The sequence below is a fragment of the Scyliorhinus torazame genome, chromosome 13 (assembly GCF_047496885.1).
Source record: "Scyliorhinus torazame isolate Kashiwa2021f chromosome 13, sScyTor2.1, whole genome shotgun sequence".
Lineage (NCBI taxonomy): Eukaryota > Metazoa > Chordata > Chondrichthyes > Carcharhiniformes > Scyliorhinidae > Scyliorhinus > Scyliorhinus torazame.
Genome location: NC_092719.1, coordinates 173,983,782 through 174,007,166, shown reverse-complemented (window position 1 = coordinate 174,007,166; position 23,385 = coordinate 173,983,782). Strand labels below are relative to the sequence as shown.

General features: G+C 46.5%; 1 protein-coding gene across 9 annotated transcripts in view; it reads right to left on the bottom strand.

Moving 5' to 3' along the window:
• Positions 1-23,385, bottom strand: part of LOC140388384 (ERC protein 2) — a 1,175,365-nt gene that overhangs the window by 238,567 nt on the left and 913,413 nt on the right. Inside the window, exon 20 of one of the 9 annotated variants that reach the window (XM_072472470.1) lies at positions 22,451-22,516. The exons of the other annotated variants lie outside the window; for them this stretch is intronic. Within the exon in view, the coding sequence (XP_072328571.1) occupies positions 22,490-22,516 (27 nt within the window). The 3' untranslated portion in view covers positions 22,451-22,489. The remainder of the gene's footprint in view (positions 1-22,450; positions 22,517-23,385) is intronic. 9 annotated transcript variants of the gene reach the window in all.

Sequence of the window (23,385 nt, the reverse complement as noted above, 5' to 3'; positions counted from 1 at the left end):
CATATGAATAAATATTGCAAAGAATTCTGGCACTGTGTTCAACAGCAAAAGTCAAGAAATACATTTATTATTCAAACAATCCAGTTTTGCTGGTCTGATTTAAAACCAGAGGATTACTAACAACATGAGACAAAAAGATTTTGTGATTTTTAAAAAGGAAACAAATGCAGCTGCTGAATGCCAGTGTGTGAACTGCTAAGAACTATTTACAATCTAGTGGTTTTTAACGATTCAGATATTCTGTAGTGCAGTCAGATCTGTAAAGACAGCAGGAACTGCGCTAGACAAAACCATCAGGTATATTGCACTGACACGAAAGTGGAGGCCTCAGAGATGTTGATTAACAAATATTCCAACTTTACTTTGAATCTTTTATGCTATATAATTAAGAGTCATCTTTCTCCAAAGGCTCTGCACCAGTTTTCTGTACAAACTTTGATGAACTACATTATGAAATCTAAACTAAATAGACCGGATGTATAAAATTATAAAAATCCACAGCTGCTGTTAAACTAGTCTTCAACGGATGTATTTGTTGTACATCAAAGTTCCATGTACTTGTATTTGCTAAATTCAGGATTTCATAAAACTCAAATCACTCAATAAAGAAAATCTTTAAGGAAACAATGAATAGTAAAAGCGCATTAACACATTAAGTATAGGAGGACCTCCGGTGATGGCGGGCGGGAGGCAGCCGCACATTGGAGGGCTCCCGCTCGGGATCAGCATTTTCGGGGTCTAACGCCCGGTCCCAGGGGTAACAGAGGCGGCAAAAGCAGGGAGAAGGCACAGTGAAGGAAGATGTCGAGAACAAGTAAAAAAAACGGCCGTGAAAAAAACAGCTGAAAGTCCTTCGGGGAATGGAAAAGTCACCGTGGGGACGGCAAGAAAAATGGAGGCTGGGGCACCAGGGGAGGCCGCATTGCCCACGGCTGAAGAAATGACTAAGGTGATGGCCGTGGAACTCGAAAGGCAGTTCACAAAACACATGGAGGCGATGAGGAAGGAGATGGGAGTGGTGTTGAAAGTGCTGGTGTAGGAGGCGATTGCCCCGGTGTGGGCAGCGGTATTGAACGCAGTGGCATAGGTACTGGAGCAAGGCGAGGCGATGAAGGAAGTGGAAGAGACATTGTTACAGCACAGCGATCAACTTATCTCAATGGGGAAGGAGATGCGGAAGGTGACAGAGATCAATGAGGGTCTGCGAGCCAAAATGGCCGACTTGGAAAACAGATCCAGGTGACAGAATCTGAGGATTGTGGGTCTTCCTGAAGGAGTGTGTAGCCACCTAAAATGGCTGATTCCCTAGTATTTGGCCAAACCCCGATCTAAAATGGCGAACTAAAAAGGCTGATGGGAAAATCAGCCAACAGGACTCAAAACGGACAGCTGCAGGCTGAACAGTGTATTCGGCTCTGGGGAAGTCGGCCCAGACCGATACCTGCAACCATTAACAGCACATCAACCCAGCCACCTGCATTTTAATTGGCCATCCCCGGGAACAATTGCTACAAATTAGCAATTGAAAGCCGATCCAGACCTCTCGGCGCCAGCAGTGGCTGAGACAAAGAAAGGTGGACGACCGCCCCCCGATCAAGGAATCACCCCATTATTGGAGCATATCGAACCCAGTGATTGGGACCAGGGTCAAGGTCCGCCCCGAGAGGCGGGAAGCCCCTAGGATCTATAAAGATAGGGGCCAAGTTTAGATCGACCCTTCTTCTCCTACTCGCAACCTTCGAGACCCTTCGACGAAGAAACAAGTGTTACTCCAGCGATCGCTACCAGATAGGTGTTCCAGACTATCGACTCGTACCAGCCTTTTTGAATCCCGCAGGCCAGACCCAATTCGATAGACCATTCGTTTCCCTGACCTGGTGGGCCATCACCAAAGTTAAGTATTGGCCTTTAGTGGTAGGTAATAGTCTAGAAGTAGGATTATTGTATAAGTATTTATTGCTGTATATAATAAATGATCGTTGATTTAACTTTTACTAAGCGGTGTGCTGCATTATTAATCATTACTTGAGCTTGTACCACGTGGCGGTATCAGAAAGATACCTGGCGACTCGTGAGCAAAGGTGACAGAATTAGAGCTAATAAAACTAAGGCGAATAAGAGCAACAAGTGGAAGGTCCGAGGCCGACTGAGTATTTTGCCACGATGTTGGTGAAGTTATTGGGGGGGGGGGGGGGGGTGATGATCTCTCCCGATATGAACTAGATCGGGCTCATCAGTCGTGAAGGCCTGCACCAAAGGAGAGTGAGCCGCCAAGAGTAGTGACTGTGTGTTTCCGTAGGTATAGCGTGAAGGAAAAAGTCCTGCGCTGGGCAAAGCAGAAATGGGTGGTGCAGTGGGCTGGAGCTGGTACGCACATATCAGGACTTTACGGTGGAGCTGGCGAGGAGGCGGGCTGCCTTCAGCCGGGTGAAGAAGGCACTGTACATCAGTAAGGTGCAGTGCGGCATAGTATACCCAGCTAAGTTGAGGGTGACCTACAAATCCAAGGACTTTTATTTCGGGACGGCGGAAGCAGTGGAGGAGTTTGCGAAGTTTGCAGACTGTGGCTGAATTGAGAAGTGGTCATGTACCGATGTAGCCTCATGTAACTTTATTTTTTCACTGCGTGCTGGTGTATGTGCTAAATGAGTCGACGTTGTATATATTTGGACAAGGGAAGAGATGGGACTTTCATTTGCAATGATGGTTCTATGGAGCTTGGATGTGTATGCGGGGTTTGTGAGCTAAGGGGATTTCTTGGTTTTCCTGGAGCCGGGCAAGGGGGAAAGAGACCCCTGGGCGGGGGCCTCCACGGTGGCCAGTTTAAGCCGGCCAGTGAACGGGAGTGAGGTGGGGGAAGGGGCTGCGGCCATCAGAGCTGGCAGAATAGGTCCCGATAAGTCTAGCCAGGGTGGAAAGATGGGGGGAAGGAACGGAGGTTGGGGGGAGGATTTTTGTAAGAGGAAGTGGAGGGGAGGAGCCAGGGAGGGGGCTTTCAATGCATGGGTGTCATCTACGGTACCCTTTCAGGGATTGGATGGCATTGAATGTTAGGGGGGAGGGGGTGGGTGGCTGGGGGGAGGGACTCTATAGGTTTATGGTGACCATAGGCGATTCCTAATTCCTTTCTCTTTTATTTCTCCTTTGTTTGTCCCACCGTGGAGGGTTTGTTTTATTTGATGCTTATACTGCCAGGGGGGTTGTTGTTTAGGGTGGTGGGAGGATGGGATTGTTGTTGTTGATAAGGAAATTGACTTTGTATTTGTTACCATTTATTGCTTGTGGGTGGGTGTAAATTCTGGAGAAAATGTGAAAATGGAGAATAAAAATATTTTACAAAAAAAAACACATTAAGGATAGATAAAATTAGAGATTTTACAAACAAAAGCATTTGAAATTCATTAGTATATTATCCATCTTTAGTGGTGTTCATTGAAATAATTCATCTCTTTTCCTCAGCCACTTAACATTTAAGACTTCTGTTTCCTATCTCTCTCCTGGCTATGAGTTTTAAGAATATACACTGATCTGAACACCAAGCTTAAAATTCTGTGTCAATGTTAACCAGAATGAAGTTATTTAGTCAACTAGAAACTATAGCACAAATGTAACTGTCAAAATAAACAATATTTAGGACTTCCAGCGGCAGCTGTGTGGTGAGTGTTTTGTTATGCTCTTGACGTAGCATAAGATGCTTCCTTAATATGCACTCTGACAAAGGAAGGTTCAGACTTGGAGATAGCTTTAACACATTTCTTAAACTGTTAACAATTCTCCTACTTGGATTCGACTCTCCTGTTAATCCTGCTATAGCTACTCAGACTGACTAACCAGTCTGCTACAATCCACATGGTGGGTGTGATGTGTTTCAATCAACTCACTAAGTGGCTCCACTGGAAAGAGGAAGATCATGCGTGCTGTGTCCTTATTTATGGGTAGCCCCCTTGTGGTAGTGTCACCTGTGTGTGTGTCTTGACTGCCCATTGGTCGTGTCCTATCTTACTGACCTATTGGTTGAATGTCTGTGTGTCATGATGTTTCTGGTGCTCTCTCTAGTGTCTAGCTAGGTGTAGTGTATGTACATTAACCCCTTGTGTATTTAGTGTCCTTAAGATTACAGTGATGCATATCATCACAGTGAGCAGTCATACACGCAATGGCTCCCGCCAGAGTATTTGATTTTGGCCCTTCCTGCCCGGTTTATGGGTGATTTGTCTGGAGAAATTGGTGTAGTTGGATGAAATAAGTTTCCCTCGTTCGAGTAATATCCGTTTAAAAATAGCTCAAGGCAGAGGTCGGGCAAGGGGTCGTCATCAAACGCAAAGGTTTCTCGAGCCTCAGCAGGAGGGAAAGTGACGGCGATTCCTGCGGAGTCCATTCCCCCACAGTGGACGATTGAGACGTTGGTTAGCTTCTTGACCAAAGAATTTAAGGAGCAGTGGCAGGCGGTCGCTGAGGATCTGGCGAAGGTAATGGAAGGTAATGTCTCCAATTCGAGCAGACATGGACAAGATGGACCGGCAGATAGAGGTACAAGGAGTAGAGATATGGAAGGTGAAGGTGGCGCTCTCTGATCCTAGTGATCGGATTGTCTTCCTGCAGGCAGAGAAATCTTTGACGGCTGAAGAGCGTAAATCGCTAAAGGCCAAGGTTGACGATCTGGAGAATCATTCCTTATGGCAAAACTTAAGGATCGTTGGACTGCCTGAGATCTTGAAGGGCTCCAACTCCACAGACAGTGGGCGAAATTCTCCTACCCGCCCCGCCACATTTCTGCGTCGACCGGCCGGCGGGAGTCTCCGTAACACCGGCCGGTCAATGGGGTTTCCCATTGTGGGGCAGCCCCACGCCGTCGGGAAACCCCCCGGTGCCGGCAGAACGGAGACTCCCGCCGGCGGAGAATGACGCCCTATATGTCTAAGATGTTTGGAAAGTCGGTGGGGGAGGACGTCTTTCTGACCCCTCCGGAGTTGGGCCGAGCCCATCAGTGGCTGAGGCAGAAGCCCAGATCTGGGAGCCACCACGGGCAATCATAGTCAGGTTTCATCGATACTTGGATAAGGAGTGGATCCTGAGATGGGCGAAGGAACATAGAGACTGTAGACGGGAGGGCCATGTCATCAGAATATACCAAGATATATTTGTATTTTTGTGGGATTTTGGAGGGGGAAGGATATGGGGTTGAACCTGGGCTTGTTGAGGGGTGTTTTTTTGGAAGGGGTATTTTTTTTGAGGGGGGGGGGGGTGGATTTGGGGCTTGTATACTGCATTGTTAGGGAGTTTTGTATTTTTTTTGTTTGTGGGGAAAGGGGGGCTAGGTGTTGATTTTCCTCAATGGTTTTGTATTAAAGTTTATTCTGGGCAGGGGGGTGCATTGTTGATATAATGGTTAGTTGACTTTGATTTCTTCCCTTTGCGGAGTCACCCTGTCAGCAATATTGCTCGTTAACAGGAGAGGGGAGGGGGGCGGGGGAAATGCCTGCAGCTGGTTACCATGCGGGTGGATGTTGGTGTCTTTTTAAGGTAACAAGCTTAGGCTCTTTGCTTCTGGTTAATTTGGGATGGGGGGGGGGGGGGAGGCTTTTGATTCTCTGTTGGTTGTTTAGTTTTCTGGGTGGGTGGAGCTGGGAGGGGGGGATGGGGAGGAAGGGGTGGCGGTTCCTTTGCTTTTGGACTGGCTTGATGGGAGATGTAGTGGCCATCTTGGGTGGGCTGGGAGGTGGTGCAGGTTGGAGCACTGCTGGATTGCCTCACAGGATGCACATGCTGATCGAGGTCGGGGGGTGCGGTCTGAGGCCCCTTGTCCGATTGATAACGTGGAATGTGAGGCGATTGAATGGCCCAGTAAAAGGTCCTGCATGTTTGCGCTCCTGAGGAGAAGGGGGATGTGGTTTTCCTCGGGGTGACCCGTCTGAAAATCAAAGATCAAACAAGATTGCGGAAAGGTTGGGTGGGCAGATATGTCACTCGGGCTTTGATTGCAAGCCGCGGAGGGCTGCAGTATTGATTATTAAGAGGGTGGCTGTTTCTGCAGTTAACATATTAGCAGATCCAGGTGGGAGGTACGCAATCATCAATACGTCACTGGCAAGTATGCCAGTGGTGTTGGTTAATGTGTATGCACTGAACTGGGATGACATGGCGTTCATTAATAAGGTCCTGGTGTCTATCCCGGACCTTGGTTCACATTGGGTAATTATTGTGGGGGGGAAACTCCAATTATGCTTTACATCTTAGGTTGGAAAGGTCGAATCTCAAGTCTCTGAGTCCGTCAGAGGTAGCAAAGCAGTTTTTGGTGTTAATGGAACAGATGGCGGGGGGGTGGGCAGACACGTGGAGATTTACGTTTCCGAGGGAGAAGGAGTTTTCTTTTCACCCAACGTCCATCGGGTTTACCCCCCGATTGACTTCTTCGTGATGGGAAGGTCTCTTCTCTCTGGGGTGATGGGGGCGGGGTATTTGGCAATCGTGATATCGGATCATGCTCTGTATTTTATGGACTTGTGTTGGAGCTGGGCCACTCTTAGTGACTCCTGTGAAGCTTGGACGTGGCACTGCCCACAGGGGTATTGTGAGTGAATGTCCTCTGCCATTGGGGCGGAGTTGAGTTCAACAGGAATGTGGCAGTCTCACCTTCTACTCTCTGGGAAGCCCTGAAGGTGGTTATTAATGGGGAAATAATCTCCTATAAGGCACACAGGAGTAAATCTGGGAAGGTGGAGAGGAAGAGACTGGTGGACGCCATTCTCGAGGTGGACTGCCAGTACTCGATTGCCCCGACATCAGTGTTATAGGAAGATAGAAAAAAGCTCCAAACTGATTTTGAGTTGCTGTTGACGGGTAAGGTGGTGAGCCAGCTGTGACGTTTGAGGGGCACATATTATGAGTATGGGGAGAAGACCAGTCGTCTGTTGGCTCACCAGCTGAGGCGGCAGGCTGCCCTCCCAGAAAATATTTCAGGTCAGGGACTCGGGTGGCAAGTTAGTTTCTGTCCCAGAGAAGGTCAATGAGGTGTCTGTGGCCTTCCGTCGTGGGTTGTACGAGTCAGAACCTCCAGAGGAGGATGCATCAATGAAGCACTTTTTGGATGGGTTGACCTTCCCAGAGGTAGAGCAGGAGAGAAGATAGAAGTTGGAGATGCCGATGGGGCTGGGGGAGATTATGAGTTGCAGATGGGTAAAGCACCGGGTCCGGATGCGTTTCCCATTGAATTTTACAAACAATTTGCCTGTCTGTTGATCACGCTTCTACTGGATATGTTTAACAATTCCTTGCCCTGGGGAGTGTTGCCAGCCAAGCTGGTACAGGCATCAATCTCCTTGATCCTGAAGAAGAACAAGGATCCTAGGGAATATGTGTAGTATCGGCATATGTCGTTGTAAAACACCGATGCTAAGGTGTTGGCTAACGTATTGGCAATGTGTTTGGAGCCCTGTCTACCTGGGGTAATCTCGAAGGAGCAGACTGGATTAGTTAAGGACCAGCATTGTTAAATGCGGCTTTGTCACCCTCGCTAGGGACCGAGTCAGAGGTGATTATTTCGATGGACGCGCAGAAGGCGTTTGATTGGGTTGAGTGGAGGAACCTCTCTGAGATCCTTGAATGGTTTGCCTTTGGCCCAAAATTTTATTTCATGGATTAAGTATTTGTACAGGGCCCCCATAGTGAGTGTACGTACTAATGCCCGGAGTTTGGGTTATTTCCAACTGAACTCATGGATGTTCAGTTTGGATTCCGCCACGGTCACAGCTCCTGACTTCATTACAACCTTGGTTCAAACATGGACAAAGGAGCTGAATGCCAGAGGGGAGGTGAGAGTGATTGCCCTTGGCATCAAGGCAACATTTGAGCGAGATAGACATTTGACATCAAGGAGTCGTAGCAAAACCGGTGTCAATGAGAATCAGAGGGGAAACTCTCTGCTAGTTGAAGTCATACCTGGTACATTGTGATGGTTGAAGGTCAATCATCACAGCTCCTGGACATCACTACAGGAGCTCCTCAGGGTCCATGGCCCAACCATCTTCAGCTGCTTCATTAATGACCTCCCTTCCATCAGAAGGTCAGAAGTGGGGAAGTTTGCAGATGAATGCACAATGTTCAGCACCATTCACGGCTCCTCAGATAATGAAGCAGTCCATGTCCAAATGCAGCCAGACCTGGACAACATCCAGGCTTGCGCTGACAAGTGGCAAGTTACATTTTCGCCATACAAGTGCTAGGCATCTCCTACAAGGCCATCACGTACAAGAAAGGACCTAACCATCACTCCTGGACATTCAATGGCATTACCGTTGCTGAATCCCACACAATCAACATCCTGGGGGTTACCATTGATCAGAAACTGAACTGGACTAGCCACATTAATACTGTGGCTACCAGGGTAAGTCAAAGGCTAGGAGTCCTACGGCACGTAACTCCCCTCATGACCCCCCCCCAAAGCCTGTCCATAAGGCTCAAGTCAGGAGTGGAGTGAAATACTCTCCACTTCCTGGATGAGTGACGCTCCAACAACACTCATGAAGCTCAACATCATCCAGGACAAAGCAGTCCGCTTGATTACTCCCCCTTCCACAAACATTCCATCCCTTCATCACCGACGAACAGTGGCAGCCATGTGTACCATCTACAAGATGCACTGCAGTAACTCACCATGGTTCCTTAGACAGCACCTTCAAAACCCACAACCGCTACCATCTAGAAGGACAAGAGCAGCAGATACCTGGGAAGCCCACCACCTGGAGGCTCCCGTTCAAGTCACTCAGCAGCCTGACTTGGAAATATATTGCCGTTCCTTCACCGTCACTGGGGCAAAATCCTGGAACTCCCTCCCTCACAGCGCTGTGGGTGTAGCTACACCTCAGGGACTGCACTGATTCAAGAAATCAGCTCAGCACCACCTTCTGAAGTGCAACTAGAGATGGGCAATAAATGCTGGCCTAACCAGCAATGCCCACATCCCATAAATGAATTTAAAAAACAGGGGTACAAGACAGAGGTGTCCATTGTCTCTGCTATTGTTTGGCTTAGCAATTGATGAGGAGTGAGGCTCATCAGAGTCAATTTTATCTTCTCATGTGCGAGGTTAAGCATGATCCAGTTCAAGGTGGTGCACAGGGTGCACCTGACCAGGGTTGGGGGCATATCCTTGCATGGGGAGCATGAGTTCCCTCATGCAGACAATGAGTCTTAGAACCATAGAATTCCTACAGTGCAGAAGGAGGCCATTCAGCCCATCAAGTCTGCACCCTCGTTCTGAAAGAACACCCTACCAGGCCCACTCTTCCACCCTATTCCCGTAACCCCATCTAACCTACTCATCCTTGGACACTGAGGGGCAATTTAGCATGGCAAATCCACCTAACGTGCATATCTTTGGACTGTGGGAGGAAACCGGAACACCCGGAGGAAACCCACGCAGACATGGGGAGAAAGTGTAAATTCCAATCAGTCACCCAAGGCTGGAATTGAAGCGGGATCCCTGATGCTGTGAGACAGCAGTGCTAACCACTGTGGCACCATGCCGCCTTGACACCTCTGAGATGACTCTTTGAAAAGCCTGCCTGACTCCATGAAAATTATACAGGGCTAGGACATGGGTATCTCCACAATGGAGCCAGACAGGTACGGAGTGCAGGAAGCGGGCTCACGAACCAGCCCATACCCTTGAAAGGCACACCCATATTTATAGAGAGTCAAGTATTAAGTGGTTTGACACCATTGATAGTCGATAAATACCCAGGCCTGGGTGAAATGTATCCTAGGTTGTTAAGGGAAACAACAGAAGAAATGGTGAAGGTGAGTCAACCTAATCTCAGTGGTGTGAAAATGATTGGAAAAAGTTCTGAGGGTAGTATAAGTCTTAATTTAGAAAGCCACGGATTCTATTCTCTGATTCTAATCAAAGACAGCATATACTTGTGAAGTTGTGCCTGGCTAATGTGATTGAGTCTTTTGAGGAGGTAACAAGATGTGTCAATGGGGGTAATGCATTTGATGTAGTCTATATGCATTTTAACAAGGTTTTTGAGAAGTTCCACATAGCAGACTGATCAGGAAAGTAAAATCCCATGGGAGCGAAGGAGTGGAAAGGTGGATCCAAAATTGGCTCGGGGTGGGAAACTAAGGGTAACTGTCGGGTATTTTTGTGACTGGAAGGATGTCTCCAGCAGGCGCCTTGGGGTGAACTTGGGGTCCTTTGCTTTGTGTGGTATATATCAATGCTTTGCACTTGAATGTCGGGATATGATTCAGAATTGTGCAAACAATACAGAAATTGGCTATGTGGTTAATATTATAGACTGCTGTAGAATGCAGGAAGATATTAATGGACTATAGGTAGGCTGAACGCTGGGAAATGGAATTCAAACCGGATGCATGGGTGATAATGGGTTTGGAGAAGGCTAACAAGGCAAGGGAATACATAATAAATGCCACAACACTAAGTATAGAGCAACAGAGGCACCTTGTAGCGCATGTTCACAGACTTTTGAACGTGGCTGGCCAGGTGGACAAGGCAGCCAAGAAGACATAAGATGCACAGATTATAAGAACACTGCTTAAACCACAGCTGGGTGTTGGTTATGCTTCTTCATGTAGCAGAAGTTGCTTCCTTGATGTATACTCTGACAAAGGAAGGTTCAGACTTGGAGATAGGTTTAACACATTTATTGAACAGTTAACAATTCTCCTACTTGAGTTCGACTCTCCTGCTAATCTTACTATAGTAACTCAATCTAACTAACCAGTCTGCTCTAATCCATGCGGTGGGTGTGATGCTTCCTGATCTGCCCCTTAACAATTCTCCTACTTGAGTTTGACTCTCCTGCTAATCTTACTATAGTAACTCAGTCTAACTAACCAGTCTGCTCTAATCCATGCGGTGGGTGTGATGCTTCCTGATCTGCCCCGTAACAATTCTCCTACTTGAGTTCGACTCTCCTGCTAATCTTACTATAGTAACTCAATCTAACTAACCAGTCTGCTCTAATCCATGCGGTGGGTGTGATGCTTCCTGATCTGCCCCTGTGTCTCTGAGTGTCACCTATGGAAAAAAGAAAGAGCATGTGTGCCCTGTCTTTTTATATGGGTAGCCCCCTTGTGGTAGTGTCACCTCTGGGGGTGTCTTGACTGCCCATTGGTCGTATCCTATCTTACTGACCTATTGGTTGAATGTCTGTGTGTCATGATGTCTCTGGTACTCCCTCTAGTGTTTATTTAGTATTAGTGTATTTGTATTAACCCCTTGCGTATTTACAGTGATGCATACCACCACACTGGGGAACTGTGTTCAGTTCTGGTCATCACATTACTAGAAAGATGTGATTACACTAGATAGGCTTCAGAGGAGATTTACAAGGACATTTCCTGGACTGGAGAATGTTGGTCATGAGGAAGGATAGTATAGGTGAAGGTTGTTTTATTTGGAAAGGAGGTCGTTAAAGGGAGACCTAGTTAATGTGCATAACATTATGAGGTACATTGATAGGATGGAATGGAATGCCTTATTCCCCTTGGCTGAATGGTCCATTACTAGCTTACGTGATTCAGAGTATGAAGTAGGCAATTTAGAAAGGATTTGAGTAAAATCCTATTATTTTTATTTCTCCTTACATAATTCAGGCCTGAAAATAAGTTCCATTACTCTCAATCAAAAGTCTGGAGTGACTTCATCTGCTCTATAATCGGTGTCACCATGTTCCTGCTCATTGTGACTTTCCCTAGCCACGTTTTCTTACTGTCTCTTTTTCCTCCTTCAGTGCCTCTTAAAGGCCCATGTGTTCAATCCTTCTGTCTCCAACGTTAAGCTTCCCTATTTTCTACTTAACTGCTTTACAAATGGCAGAGAAGTTATGTAGTTTCTCTACATAAGGAATGCTATAAATGTACCAAAAAAACGGCCATTGACGCGGTTACATCCCAGCCTCAGCCATAGCCTTGTTAGTTCAAATCCCTTCTATGCACTGATCAGATTTCAATCCCGGTATTGCACATTTTTCTTTAAACTTGTTTTTTCAAAACGCACCTCCCCCAGTTACGGTTAAGTCTCAAGCTGCTAAAATGGGGAAACAGAAATGAAGTGCAAGCAGGAAGTGAGAAAATTCAAGCTCCAATTATTGCCTAAAAGAAAGGAAGACCTATATTTATATAGTGCCTTTCACAACAGCAGATATCTCAAAGCACTTTACAGCTAATTTAAGATCACTGTTCTAATGTAGGAAATATGGCAGTCGGTATACGCACAGTAAACACCCACAAACAGTAATATGCTAAATAACAAACAGCAAATTAAAATGTTTTTTTTCCCAATTAAGGGGAAATTTAGCGTGGCCAATCCACCTACACTGCACATCTTTAGATGCGGGGGGTGAGACCCACGTAGACACGGGGAGAATGTGCAAACTCCACATGGACAGTGACCTGGGGCCAGGATCGAACACTGGGACCTCAGCGCCGTGAGGCAGCAGTGCTAACCACTGTGCCACCGTGCCGCCCACATGACAAACAGATAATGTATTTTATTTATGGCGGTGTCCGAGGAATAAACATTGGCCAAACCAGGGATGATTCCCCTGATCTTGTTCAAAATAGTCCAAAGAATGTTTTATGTACCCAAGCAGGCAAATCGGCCTTTAGCTTATAGTTTCATCCGAAGAAGGACACCTCCAACAATCCATTTGGTAAGCTTCTCTATGCCCAATATTCCTTAGATCCATTCCAACCCACAAAAAAGATAGTGAATTCCATGATTCTGTATTTCAACTGGGGAAGCTGTGCCGAAAATGGGCACTGGTCTAAAATAGGGTCCACTTGATTCCGGCTTTGATCCTCTCGCCTGTGCTGGTATGCTCTGCTGAAGACGGAACGGCACCCGGGTTAAGTACTCCGTCCCTCTAGCTCTGGAAATTGGATTTTAACCCAGGAAACAATGATGGGAAGAGTTCTCTTCTTTCTGCCGACTCTAGAAGCTCTACAGAAATGGAGTGCTTAATTAGTAGAGAGTTCACATGACAATTTTGTGCTGCGGCCCTTTCTCCACTAATAAGTGTTGATAATGTTCCTGTGATGTGCCTTGAGATATTTTACTCCATTAAAGATGCTGCATAAAGGCAAGTCTTTCTAAACTATCTTAATTCAGGTAGGATTCTTATGGACAGTAGAGGAAGGACACTTCTGAGGCTATGAGTCTGCACTTCACTCAAACCCACTGGTAAAAGGACGGCCTGCTTCTTCCCAGTATTGTGCTACAAGTTTTACAGTGCAAATATCTATTAATTTTTAATATTGTAATTCAGTAACGGTTCAAGAACTGCTGCTTATTGAAAAATGTGCAGTTATTTTCTTTTACAAAGTTCAAAAGTGTGGCTATAGAAGGTTTACTTGGAGATGGGTTACAGACAAAACATTTTTCAGCCGTCTGCCTGGGCCCAGCTTCTATTTAAAATACAAACAATTCCGGGGAGGGGTGGGTATTCATAAGCAGAAACAGGTAATTTATGAACTATGAACATAAAATTATGTACCAATGGAAATAAGCAGAGCATCGTAAAATAGCTTGTGTTGACGGGTGCTGTTGTGTTCAGTGTACCCAGAATGAGTGATTATGTATTTGAATGAAGTTTTTGTTTGTTTAGTGCAAATTACCAGGTGGTGATAATGTATGTTATGTCTGTATAAGAGTTACATGCAAAAGTATGATACAATTTACCTGATATTAAAACCATCTTTGCAATGATGTTTGTATATTAACTATTTGTCAAAATGGGACTTTCCAGTGGTGGCAAGTAGAAGATGAATCTCACACGAGGTGGCTCCCGCCAGAGTACTTAGATTTTGGCCCTTTTCGCCTGGTTTTCGGGGGGAGTGATTTTGGGTGGAACTTGGTTAGTTCGATGGCATAAGAGTCCCATATAAAACGAATGCCTAGAAAGTACAAAACAAGGCAGCAGCCAAGTAAAGAATCATCGTCAAGGCTCAGAAGCCTCGAGAGCTTCATCTGCTGAGAAAATGGCAGAGGCTCCTACTGTGCCTTTGGTCACTCCACTAAAGACCAAGGTGCTTACAGGCGACTTGGCAGTGGAACTTAAGAAATTACGGCAGGCTGTCTCTGAAGACCTCGACAGAGCAATCTGAGGAGCCCTGTCTCCATTCGTGCGGCCTTGACAAAAGCGGACAATACGGTAAAGGCGCAAGGCGTGGTGCTACAGGAGATGAAGGTGTCCCTTTTGAGGCAGAGTGACCAGATCACCTCCCTGGATGCGGAGATGGCCCGGATGGCCGGTGATACCAAGGCACTAAGGGCCAAGGTATCTGGAGAATCTTTCCAGAAGGCAGAACGTGAGAATCATGGGGCTGGAAGGTCCAAATCCCAAAAAATATATGCCGCAGAGGGGCAGCATGGAATTGCATCCCTTCCAGAATTGGATTGAACTCACAAGTCATTCAGTCGGAAGCCCCGTTCTGGTGAACCACCGAGGGCGATCATTGTGTGCTTTCATAGTTACCATGAAAAGGAAAGGGCTCTACGGTGGGTAAAGGACTACCAGGACTATAAATGGGAGGACCACGCCATGAGGCTCTACCAGGATGTGGAAGCAGAGCTGGCCAAGAGGCTACAGCATTCAACAAAGCCAAGGCCACGTTGTAGAGGAAACAATGTTCGATTTGGTGTGGTGCATCCTGCGCACCTCCGAGTAACTTACGAATCCGAAAGATTACCATTTTGATGCACCAGAGGAGGCAGAGGCATTTGTGCAGAAGCATGGACTGGGGTCGAACGATCTGTGTATTGGATTTATTGTGGGATGTCTGTTTTGGGGGGGGAAAGGGGGGGGGGGGGTCGGTGATAGTTGGGATTTGTTGGGCAGTTTTGGGCACTTATATTTTTACTTTTGGTTTGTGGGATGAGTATTGTTCTTCTTTCTTTGGCTATTAAAGTTGGATATGGGTTGGGGGCTGGTCATTTGTTCTGTATTTACCCTGAGAGGAGGCCACCCTGCTCACTGTATTGTTAGTTAACGGGAGCAGAGGTATGGGGGTAACTGCAGCTCATACTGTGAGGATACTTTAAGGATGAGATTAGGATTTTTGTTTCTGTTTTGTTTGGTGTTAAGAATGGAGGGAGGGGAAGGTAGGGGCCTTTGTTCGCCTTTCAATGCTTGATGGTTTATTTGGGGGTGGTATTGATGTGAGGTGGAGTGAGTGGGGGGGTTATTTCTCCGACTGTGGCTATAGCTTTTTCTTTGTTCTGTTTCTGATGGGGCAGTTGGAGGCCATCTTGGGTGGGTCTGGTGCTGGCACTGAGTAGTTGCTGGACTGCCCTACATGGTGGGAATGGCTGAAGTCTGGGTCTGAGGGGGGAGGAGACACCCCCTATTCGGTCACTTGGAATGTAAGGGGGTTAAACCGCCAGTAAAAAGATCTAGGGAGTTTACGCACTTTAAGGCTTTGAATGCAGATGTGGTATTTTTGCAGGAGATCCATTTATTGATCAAGGATCAGACAAGGTTACGGAAGGTCTGGGTGGGGCAGGGAGAGAAGAAAGACTTGCATTCATTTAGCACCTTGCATGACCATGGGTCATCCCAAAGCACTTTACAATCAATTAACTATTTATTCACGTGGTTATTAAATGTGTAAGAATGTGAAATGAAGGAAAAAAAGGATTATAAGAGGGTGTATTATCGAGGTGGAAATGACAAGCTTTGTGATAGAGCAAAGCGGGAACCAACTGGAGAATGACAGAACACTCGATAGCTTTGAAGAGGAGAGAGAGATGCGGGCAGCACGGTGGCACAGTGGGTTAGCACTGCAGCCTCACGGCGCCGATGTCCCAGGTTTGATCCCGGCTCTGGTCACTGTCGGTGTGGAGTTTGCACATTCTCCCCGTGTTTGCGTGGGTTTTGCCCCCACAACCCAAAACATGTGCAGGCTAGGTGGATTGGCCACGCTAAATTGCCCCTTAATTGGAAAAAATGAATTGGATACGCTAAATTTTCAACAACAAAAAAAATCGAGTTTGGCTTGCAAGTTTTTAATGTCATGAGTGAAAGGAATAATTTTCTTCAAATTTTTGGTGAGGCAGTAAGAGTGATTAAAGTTGTAAACATATCGGGCGGGAATCTCCGTTCTTGAGACTAAGTGTTGATGCCAGGACAGGATTAGTGGACTTTTCTGACAGTAAAATTCGTGCCACACCTGGACCAATTCACTGACCGTTTCGGAGCTAGCACCAGTACCACGTGGAACATGATCGATTCCGATGTGAAACGGTGCCGGGTTCAGCGGAGTGCGGATAGGCACTCAGGAGGCTGACAAGCTGCAGCTGTATATGCACACTGCACTCCCCACACACACTCAGCACAGCCAACACGGTGCCAACAAGACGAGCAGCACCAAGGTTTTCGGATGCCAACTGGAGACCCTGCTGGACACGGTGGAGGAGAGACAGGCAACCCTGTACCCCGGCTGGTAAGGAGGTTGACAGCCGTCGCCGTTCACTGGGCCTGGACGCATATGGCAAGGGTGGTCAGCACCATGGGCAACACCGCATGGACCAGCCAGCAGTGGCGAAGGAAACTGCTCCTCAGGGCGGCCAAGGTGAGTAGGCAGCACTGTGCCCCTGGCACAAACCCCCGTACGTCTCCCCCCCCCCCCCCAACCACCAAGAGGGCGGCCGAACCCCCACCCTGAGCACATGCCAGGGATCAAACCGGCTGCCATAACCGGGTTCCCCGGCCACTGAAGCCACCAGCTACCAACCCACTAGCCTGCATGTGTGGGACTGTCTAACACTTTGCCATTTCTGTTAGCGAGGAAATGAAACCCCACTGAATTCTGGTTCTCCATGGTACATGTGTCACCCCCCCCACACACAACCACCACCCCAAAGACCCCTGCTCCCCGCTCCACCACCACACCCACTCTCCACCACCATGCCCCATTCAACAACCCCTCCCGCCCACACAACCACCACCAACCCAAAGACCCCTGCTCCCCGCTCCACCACCACACTCTCTTTCTCTCTCCCCCCCCCCCCCCCGGATGCAATCATGTGTATTGTTTTGCGTCTTGCAGGAGCTGCTGGTCATGATGCGGGCCCTTCTGGTGTCCCGCAACCCCAACCACAACCACATCCCCAGGTGTCGAGCAGTGACGGCGATGACACTGACGGGAGCCATCGCCCTACATCCCGTGATACCCCCGAGCTCGGTTCCGGGGAAGACACCGACTTTCCATCACAGCTGTCTCCAACACCCTCCACCATTCCAGAGACACTCACTTTGGTTAGGCACGTAATTTAGAAGGCTCCTGGGACACTATCTGATGCACACCACACACGTGCTCCGGTACATCAGATGCAGGTTGGAACCCCAATGGGATTGGCGGTTGAAGGGCAGACCCCAGGGACTAGCTGCCGTCCAGATGGGTTTTGGGCTTCTGGAGTGGATGGTCCCATCATTTGTGTAGATTCAGTTACAGAGCCAGAGACTACATGAGCAGTTATCGGCAAGAATCCAGCACCTGCAGGTGCAGTTTGAGGAGTCCAAACGCGTGCAGGAGCAGGAGGTATTGATGACCATGCGCGCCATGCACTGGTGGCGTCCGCGATGCAGGTTTTGGGGACAAAAGGTTTCTGCCATGGGTTAATATAATAGAATCCCTACAGTGCAGGAGGCCATTCGGCCCATCGGATCTGCAATGACCCTTCAAATGAGCACTCTACTTCTTCCTTCCTGTTCCCGTAACCCCATAACCTAAGCTGCACATCCCTGGACACTAAGGGACAATTTAGCATGGCCAATCCATCTAATCTTTGGACTGTGGGAGGAAACCGCAGCACCACGGGTAAACCCACGCAGACACAGAGAGAACGTACAAACTCCACACAGACAGTGACCCAAGCCGTATTGAACCCGGGTCCCTGGTGCTGTGAGGCAGCAGTGCTAATAACTGTGCCACTGTGCCGCCCACACATCCAAGGCCTGGGGCATCTGTGCAGGTGGTGGCCAAGGCCTAGAACAGGGCTGGCCTATAACCGGCAGCCATGTACCAGAGCCACCTGGACATTGCAGTGGCACTCCAGAGCAAGGCCCAGTCACAGCGGGCCATAGCTGAGAGCGATAGCGGCATTGCTCAGGCGCTGGGCGACGTGGGATAGACACAGAGGGAGGTGGCCCAGTCACAAAGGAAGATGGCGCATTAACTGGCTAATGTGGCACAGACTCAGAAGGTGGTGGCACATACACCATGTGATGTGGTGCAATCCCAGACTGAGGTGGACCATTCCTGTGCTCCATGATCACAAGCATGCAGACCCTCTGAAGCATGGAGACGAGAGCAGGTCTCCAACCCCTGGTGGTGGAGGGTCTTCAGGGGTTAGCTCTGCTCGCGCCCCCGTCCCATGGAGTAGCCCGGGGGCCATTGGGCACCCCAAGGGAGGAGGAGGTGATGGGGTCCGTGCCGGTGACTCCCGCAGAGTGGTGCGGGAATATAGCAGCAGCTCAGACTCCCCCCTCCTGTCCCTAGTCCATCACATGGACAGCGGGCAGAACAGGGCACCTGGGACACTCATGAGCAGCAGCCGGGCCCATCCAGGCCCAGTCGCCCCACAAGATGGTGACCAAAGGGGACTCAGGTCACAGGGTAGAGATTGCAGCAGGCCGCCTGTACTCCTGATGCACTGCCTGGGGATCCACTTAGGTATAGCGCTACAGCCCCAAGGCCAGAAAAGTAGACACAGTTAAGTTGGCACAGGTGCAGGGCACAGTACAGCATTAGGGGCTAGGACACAAACCTGTATGTACTTGTTCACATCACCTGTGCACAACGTTACAACCGGGGTGATTCATTCAAGATCCATTGTCCTTCGTGACCAGCCATGAGTCCACTATGGAGTCTGATGGCCTCTTTTGTCTGTAAATTGGAGGTTAGTTGCACATTCATAGCATGGCCCTATTCTTCTGTAAATGGGAGTGGGTAATCAAAAGGCCAGATAGCGATGATTTCAAGTCTGGACAGAATCATCATTGAGGGGCTGGAGAGAGATAAAAGAATCCTGCTCGATCAGGAGGGAGTGGGGGGGGGGGGGGGGGGGGGGTAGCAGAAGGATTTGGAGAATGATTGGGAGAGGCCATGAGAAGACTGCCACAGAGACAGGCTTTCGGACAGAGTCTGAAAGAGCTTCACTACCAGCAGGAATATGTTCGGTAATGCAAATGCCATTTTTGCCTACCTGTGTAAGTGGAGTTGAGGGCTGTATGTTCATTTTACATGCTGTTTAATGGGAACTCATGTGTTCGGCTGAAGAGATACATATAAGCTGTTCTTGTTAGGTTAGAAGTTTAAATATTGTTTTTCTTTTGTTATAATAAAGTTTTGTTCTTAAAAATAACCAAGCCCTATTTCTCATTCAATTACTCCTGGAGCGAATCGATCTTTCCGCACAGTCTTAAAAATAAAAATAAACTTTGCGGTTCTGGGCTAGTATCTTAGTTACTGTTGGGATCTGGTCGGGCGTCCGTAACAGTCTCAAAAGTGATCATTACAATACTGATAGCAGGGCCTTGCCATCTTCCGGTTGGTGTCCTGCACTCCTGCTATGAAGGACTGGTTAATACTGGATTCAGCAAGGGGACAGGGGAATCAGACTAGATCAACCACTAGAGGCATTTTAACAGCCTTAACTTTAACTCCCATCAGCATCCATCCTCACAATTCTATAAGTGCTATAATTCGTGATCAATACTCAATTCATTCCAAATTAAAATTTACTGATCTATAGGTATGTATATATACATACATATAATGCTAAGTTTAAAGCAACATCAGTACCCAGCAGTATCATTATTACATTATTTTGGTCACATGTTGATGAAAGGAACGAAACTCAGCAAAACTCTGTAACTGACACCTCCAGACGTAAGAATGGAATTTCAAGATCAGATGAGCGCTCAACTATTTGTGCAACAAGATGACACACTGATTCAAAATGATTCTCTACAAGAATCTCTAGTTTCACAGGCCATAAAAATTCCTGCACAAGCAACAGAACACTGTCAAAACAAATTTGTATTAAAATTCTCGCAGAGTACAGAGGCAGATATCTATAGTAACCATTGTTCTTCATTTGTGTTTCTTTCCATCTAGATTCAATTGCAAAGACTTGGGAAATTAGAATGAATTCGTGACTTTTGCAATAGTGCAATCTTTACTTTCATGCGCAACAATTATAAATGAATTGTATATAAAAATAGAAAATGCTGAATAAACTCAGCAGGTCTGTCCACTCAGCATCTTGCTCTCACGCCCACATGTCCATCCATGGCCAGCTACAGTGAAGCCCAATGCAATCTAGAGGAACAAAACCTTTTCTTCTGATTAAGCACTTTACAACCTTCTGGACTCAACCTGTGAGTTCAACAACTTTAGACTTTCCCTTGCATCCTGACTCCTTTTTTTTCCTTTCTTTGGTTTGTCCTGATACAACGCCCCCCCCCCCCCCTTCCCACAGGACCATTGGTCACTCGTTCTTCAGTTTTGCTTTCACTGAGCACTGATCTTTGCTCTCCTATGAACACATTCTGCTGTATTACATTTATGCCACTATCAGCACTTCCTTAGTAAGAAGTCTTACCACACCAGATTAAAGTCCAACAGGTTTGTTTCAAACACTAGCTTTCGGAGCACTGCTCCTTCCTCAGGTGAATCTTTCAGCACTTCCTTAGTCCATAATGCTACCATCAACACTCCCTTTGTCTTGTGTTTTTGACACCTTTGTTAATCTCTCCCCATTTCTGACCTATACCTGGCCTCTATTCAGCCCATACAACCTTGAAATGTTAACTCTGTTTCTCTCCCCATAGATGCTGCCAGACTGGCTGAGTTTATCCAGCATTTTCTGTTTCTATTTCAATATTCTAGCATCCAACACTAAGGGCAGCATGGTGGCATAGTGGTTAGCACAATTGCTTCACAGCTCCAGGGTCCCAGGTTCAATTCCCGGCTTGGGTCACTGTCTGTGCGGAGTCTGCACGTTCTCCCTGTGTATGCGTGGGTTTCCTCCGGGTGCTCCGGTTTCCTCCCACAGTCCAAAGATGTGCAGGTTAGGTGGATTGGCCATGCTAAATTGCCCCTTAGTATCCAAAATTGCCCTTAGTGTTGGGTGCGGTTATTGGGTTATGGGGATAGGGTGAGGGTGTGGGCTTGGGTAGGGTGCTCTTTCCAAGAGCCGGTGCAGACTCGATGGGCCGAATGGCCTCCTTCTGCACTGTAAATTCTGTGAAGTGAAGCCCAACCTCCTCCACCACCCCCCCCTCTCCAACCATACAACCTATTACATTTCTACCCCTCTCCAGTTCTAAAGAGCCATACAACCTTGAAATGTTAACTCTGTTTCTCTCCCCATAGATGCTGCTAGACTGGCTGAGTTTATCCAGCATTTTCTGTTTCTATTTCAATATTCTAGCATCCACAGTATTTTTATGTTACAGAAATTAATTGGAAGTAGCTCATATCATTCTCGTGTTGTTATTCAAACATTCCAGTGTTTCTTTGTTGAGCCAAAGTAAGGTCAACTTAATTTCCACCTTTTCAGGTCAATATGAAAGCTGCTAAGGAATAATGTGCATTGGCTTTTGAACACAGACACGTAAAGGTGATGCGAACATCAACTTGCTTGATTTGCCGGATTATTGTTAAAAGTACAGATATCTTAACACAAGACATAATTTTGCACAGTTATAGGAATAGCTACCTTTATTATTTACCCTCTAAATGACACTGGGGAAAATATGCTCGGTTAACACAGTATCTCAATACGGCCTCTGCTTATCAAGTAAAGAACAAAAGCAATTATCTGGGCACAAGTCTGTGAGGGAAATTGCCCATGACTTGATCTCATTTTAGGATTAAAAGTTAATGGTGAGAACCTTCACTATGAAGTAGTATGTCAACAAGCTAGCTTTCAAAGTATTCGGCCAATTTTCCTTCCTTTTCCTTGACCTACACTTCATTCTTCCAAACCTGCTCCCTCACATTCCTCCAGTGAAAATTGGCCAACAATTTGATCCCTGATTTTAATGGCGAATTTGCTTTGTGGAATCATCTATTAGCAGATGCAAGGATACCAAATAACAATTTATTTGACTAACAGTAAATATTATGCATATATCTTCAGTAGAATGTGTACGTGTGGCATTGTCACTTAATTGTTGTTATTTATTTTAACATCACCAGAAACTGATGCAAAAATCTACTGATTTTTCTCACCTGTGCTGCTACAAAATCAGTTTCTAACTGATGCTGAAAGGCAATATGGACAGAGAGAAATGGCAACACAGGAACAACAAACAGTAGAATGCACACAAGGAAACACTGCACAAAGAGCAGAACATTTGAGCATTACAGCATCCCAGTGCAATCTGATCTAAGAGAAAATCCAGGCTCTCACCCCTCAGAACAAAACTGTAGCTTTGGTTCATGTGTACTGTTACGCCCATATGCCCTCCTCATCATCCTATTGGTCGATATGTTTGAGGACATGCATGGCAGCATTGGAATGAAACAAAGAAAGGGTTAGTCAGTTTGGTGCATTAGAACATTTTTATCTCTGTTGGTAGAAATGTGAGTTTGTTTAGAATAGACAGCCTGCAGCTTCAGCAGAAAGACAAACAAACATACAGATTGTCTACAGAGACAACTTCACCCCACTGGAACCTACAAAACAGAAGGCAAAGCAAAAACAAGCAAAGAGTAACCAGAATCCATTTTATGGAAGTCCTTAACCGGTGTAATTGTTTAGAATTTTAAAGCTGCTTCTTGACATTTGTAATCTCTATACATTCTATGATAAACAAATACTATCCTCTTAAAACAGTTTAGGTTAGACTCAAGATGCTTTCAGACATTGGCTACAGGTCATTCAAGTTAAAAATATCGTATTGTGTACCTTTCTTTTCAACCCAATTTCTTTGGAATCACAAGAAGCAAATCGGAATGGATTTTAACATCATACATAATAGAAGAGTGATGGGGCATGCATAATATTGATGTGAAAAATAGATTGCAAGTTCAAAAATGTTTTAAATCATACTTATTTTAAAAATAGATCATTGAATTTGGTCATCTCGGGAATTAGAGAAACTTAAGTTTCAACTATCTGAAAACATGTTAGCACATCAGAAAAGCTAGAGATTAAAGTAAATAACTTGGATAGTGGAACACATTGGTGTATGTTCTGGCAAAGCTAGATTTATACTAGATTCCTTTGGATATTAAAAAAATTCTGTTTACCTGCTTAAAGTAAATATGTTATAACGTGAAAAAATAATGCAATCAATTACATTTTGTAGGGCAACAGTACTGATTGGTGCGGGGGAGGGGGGA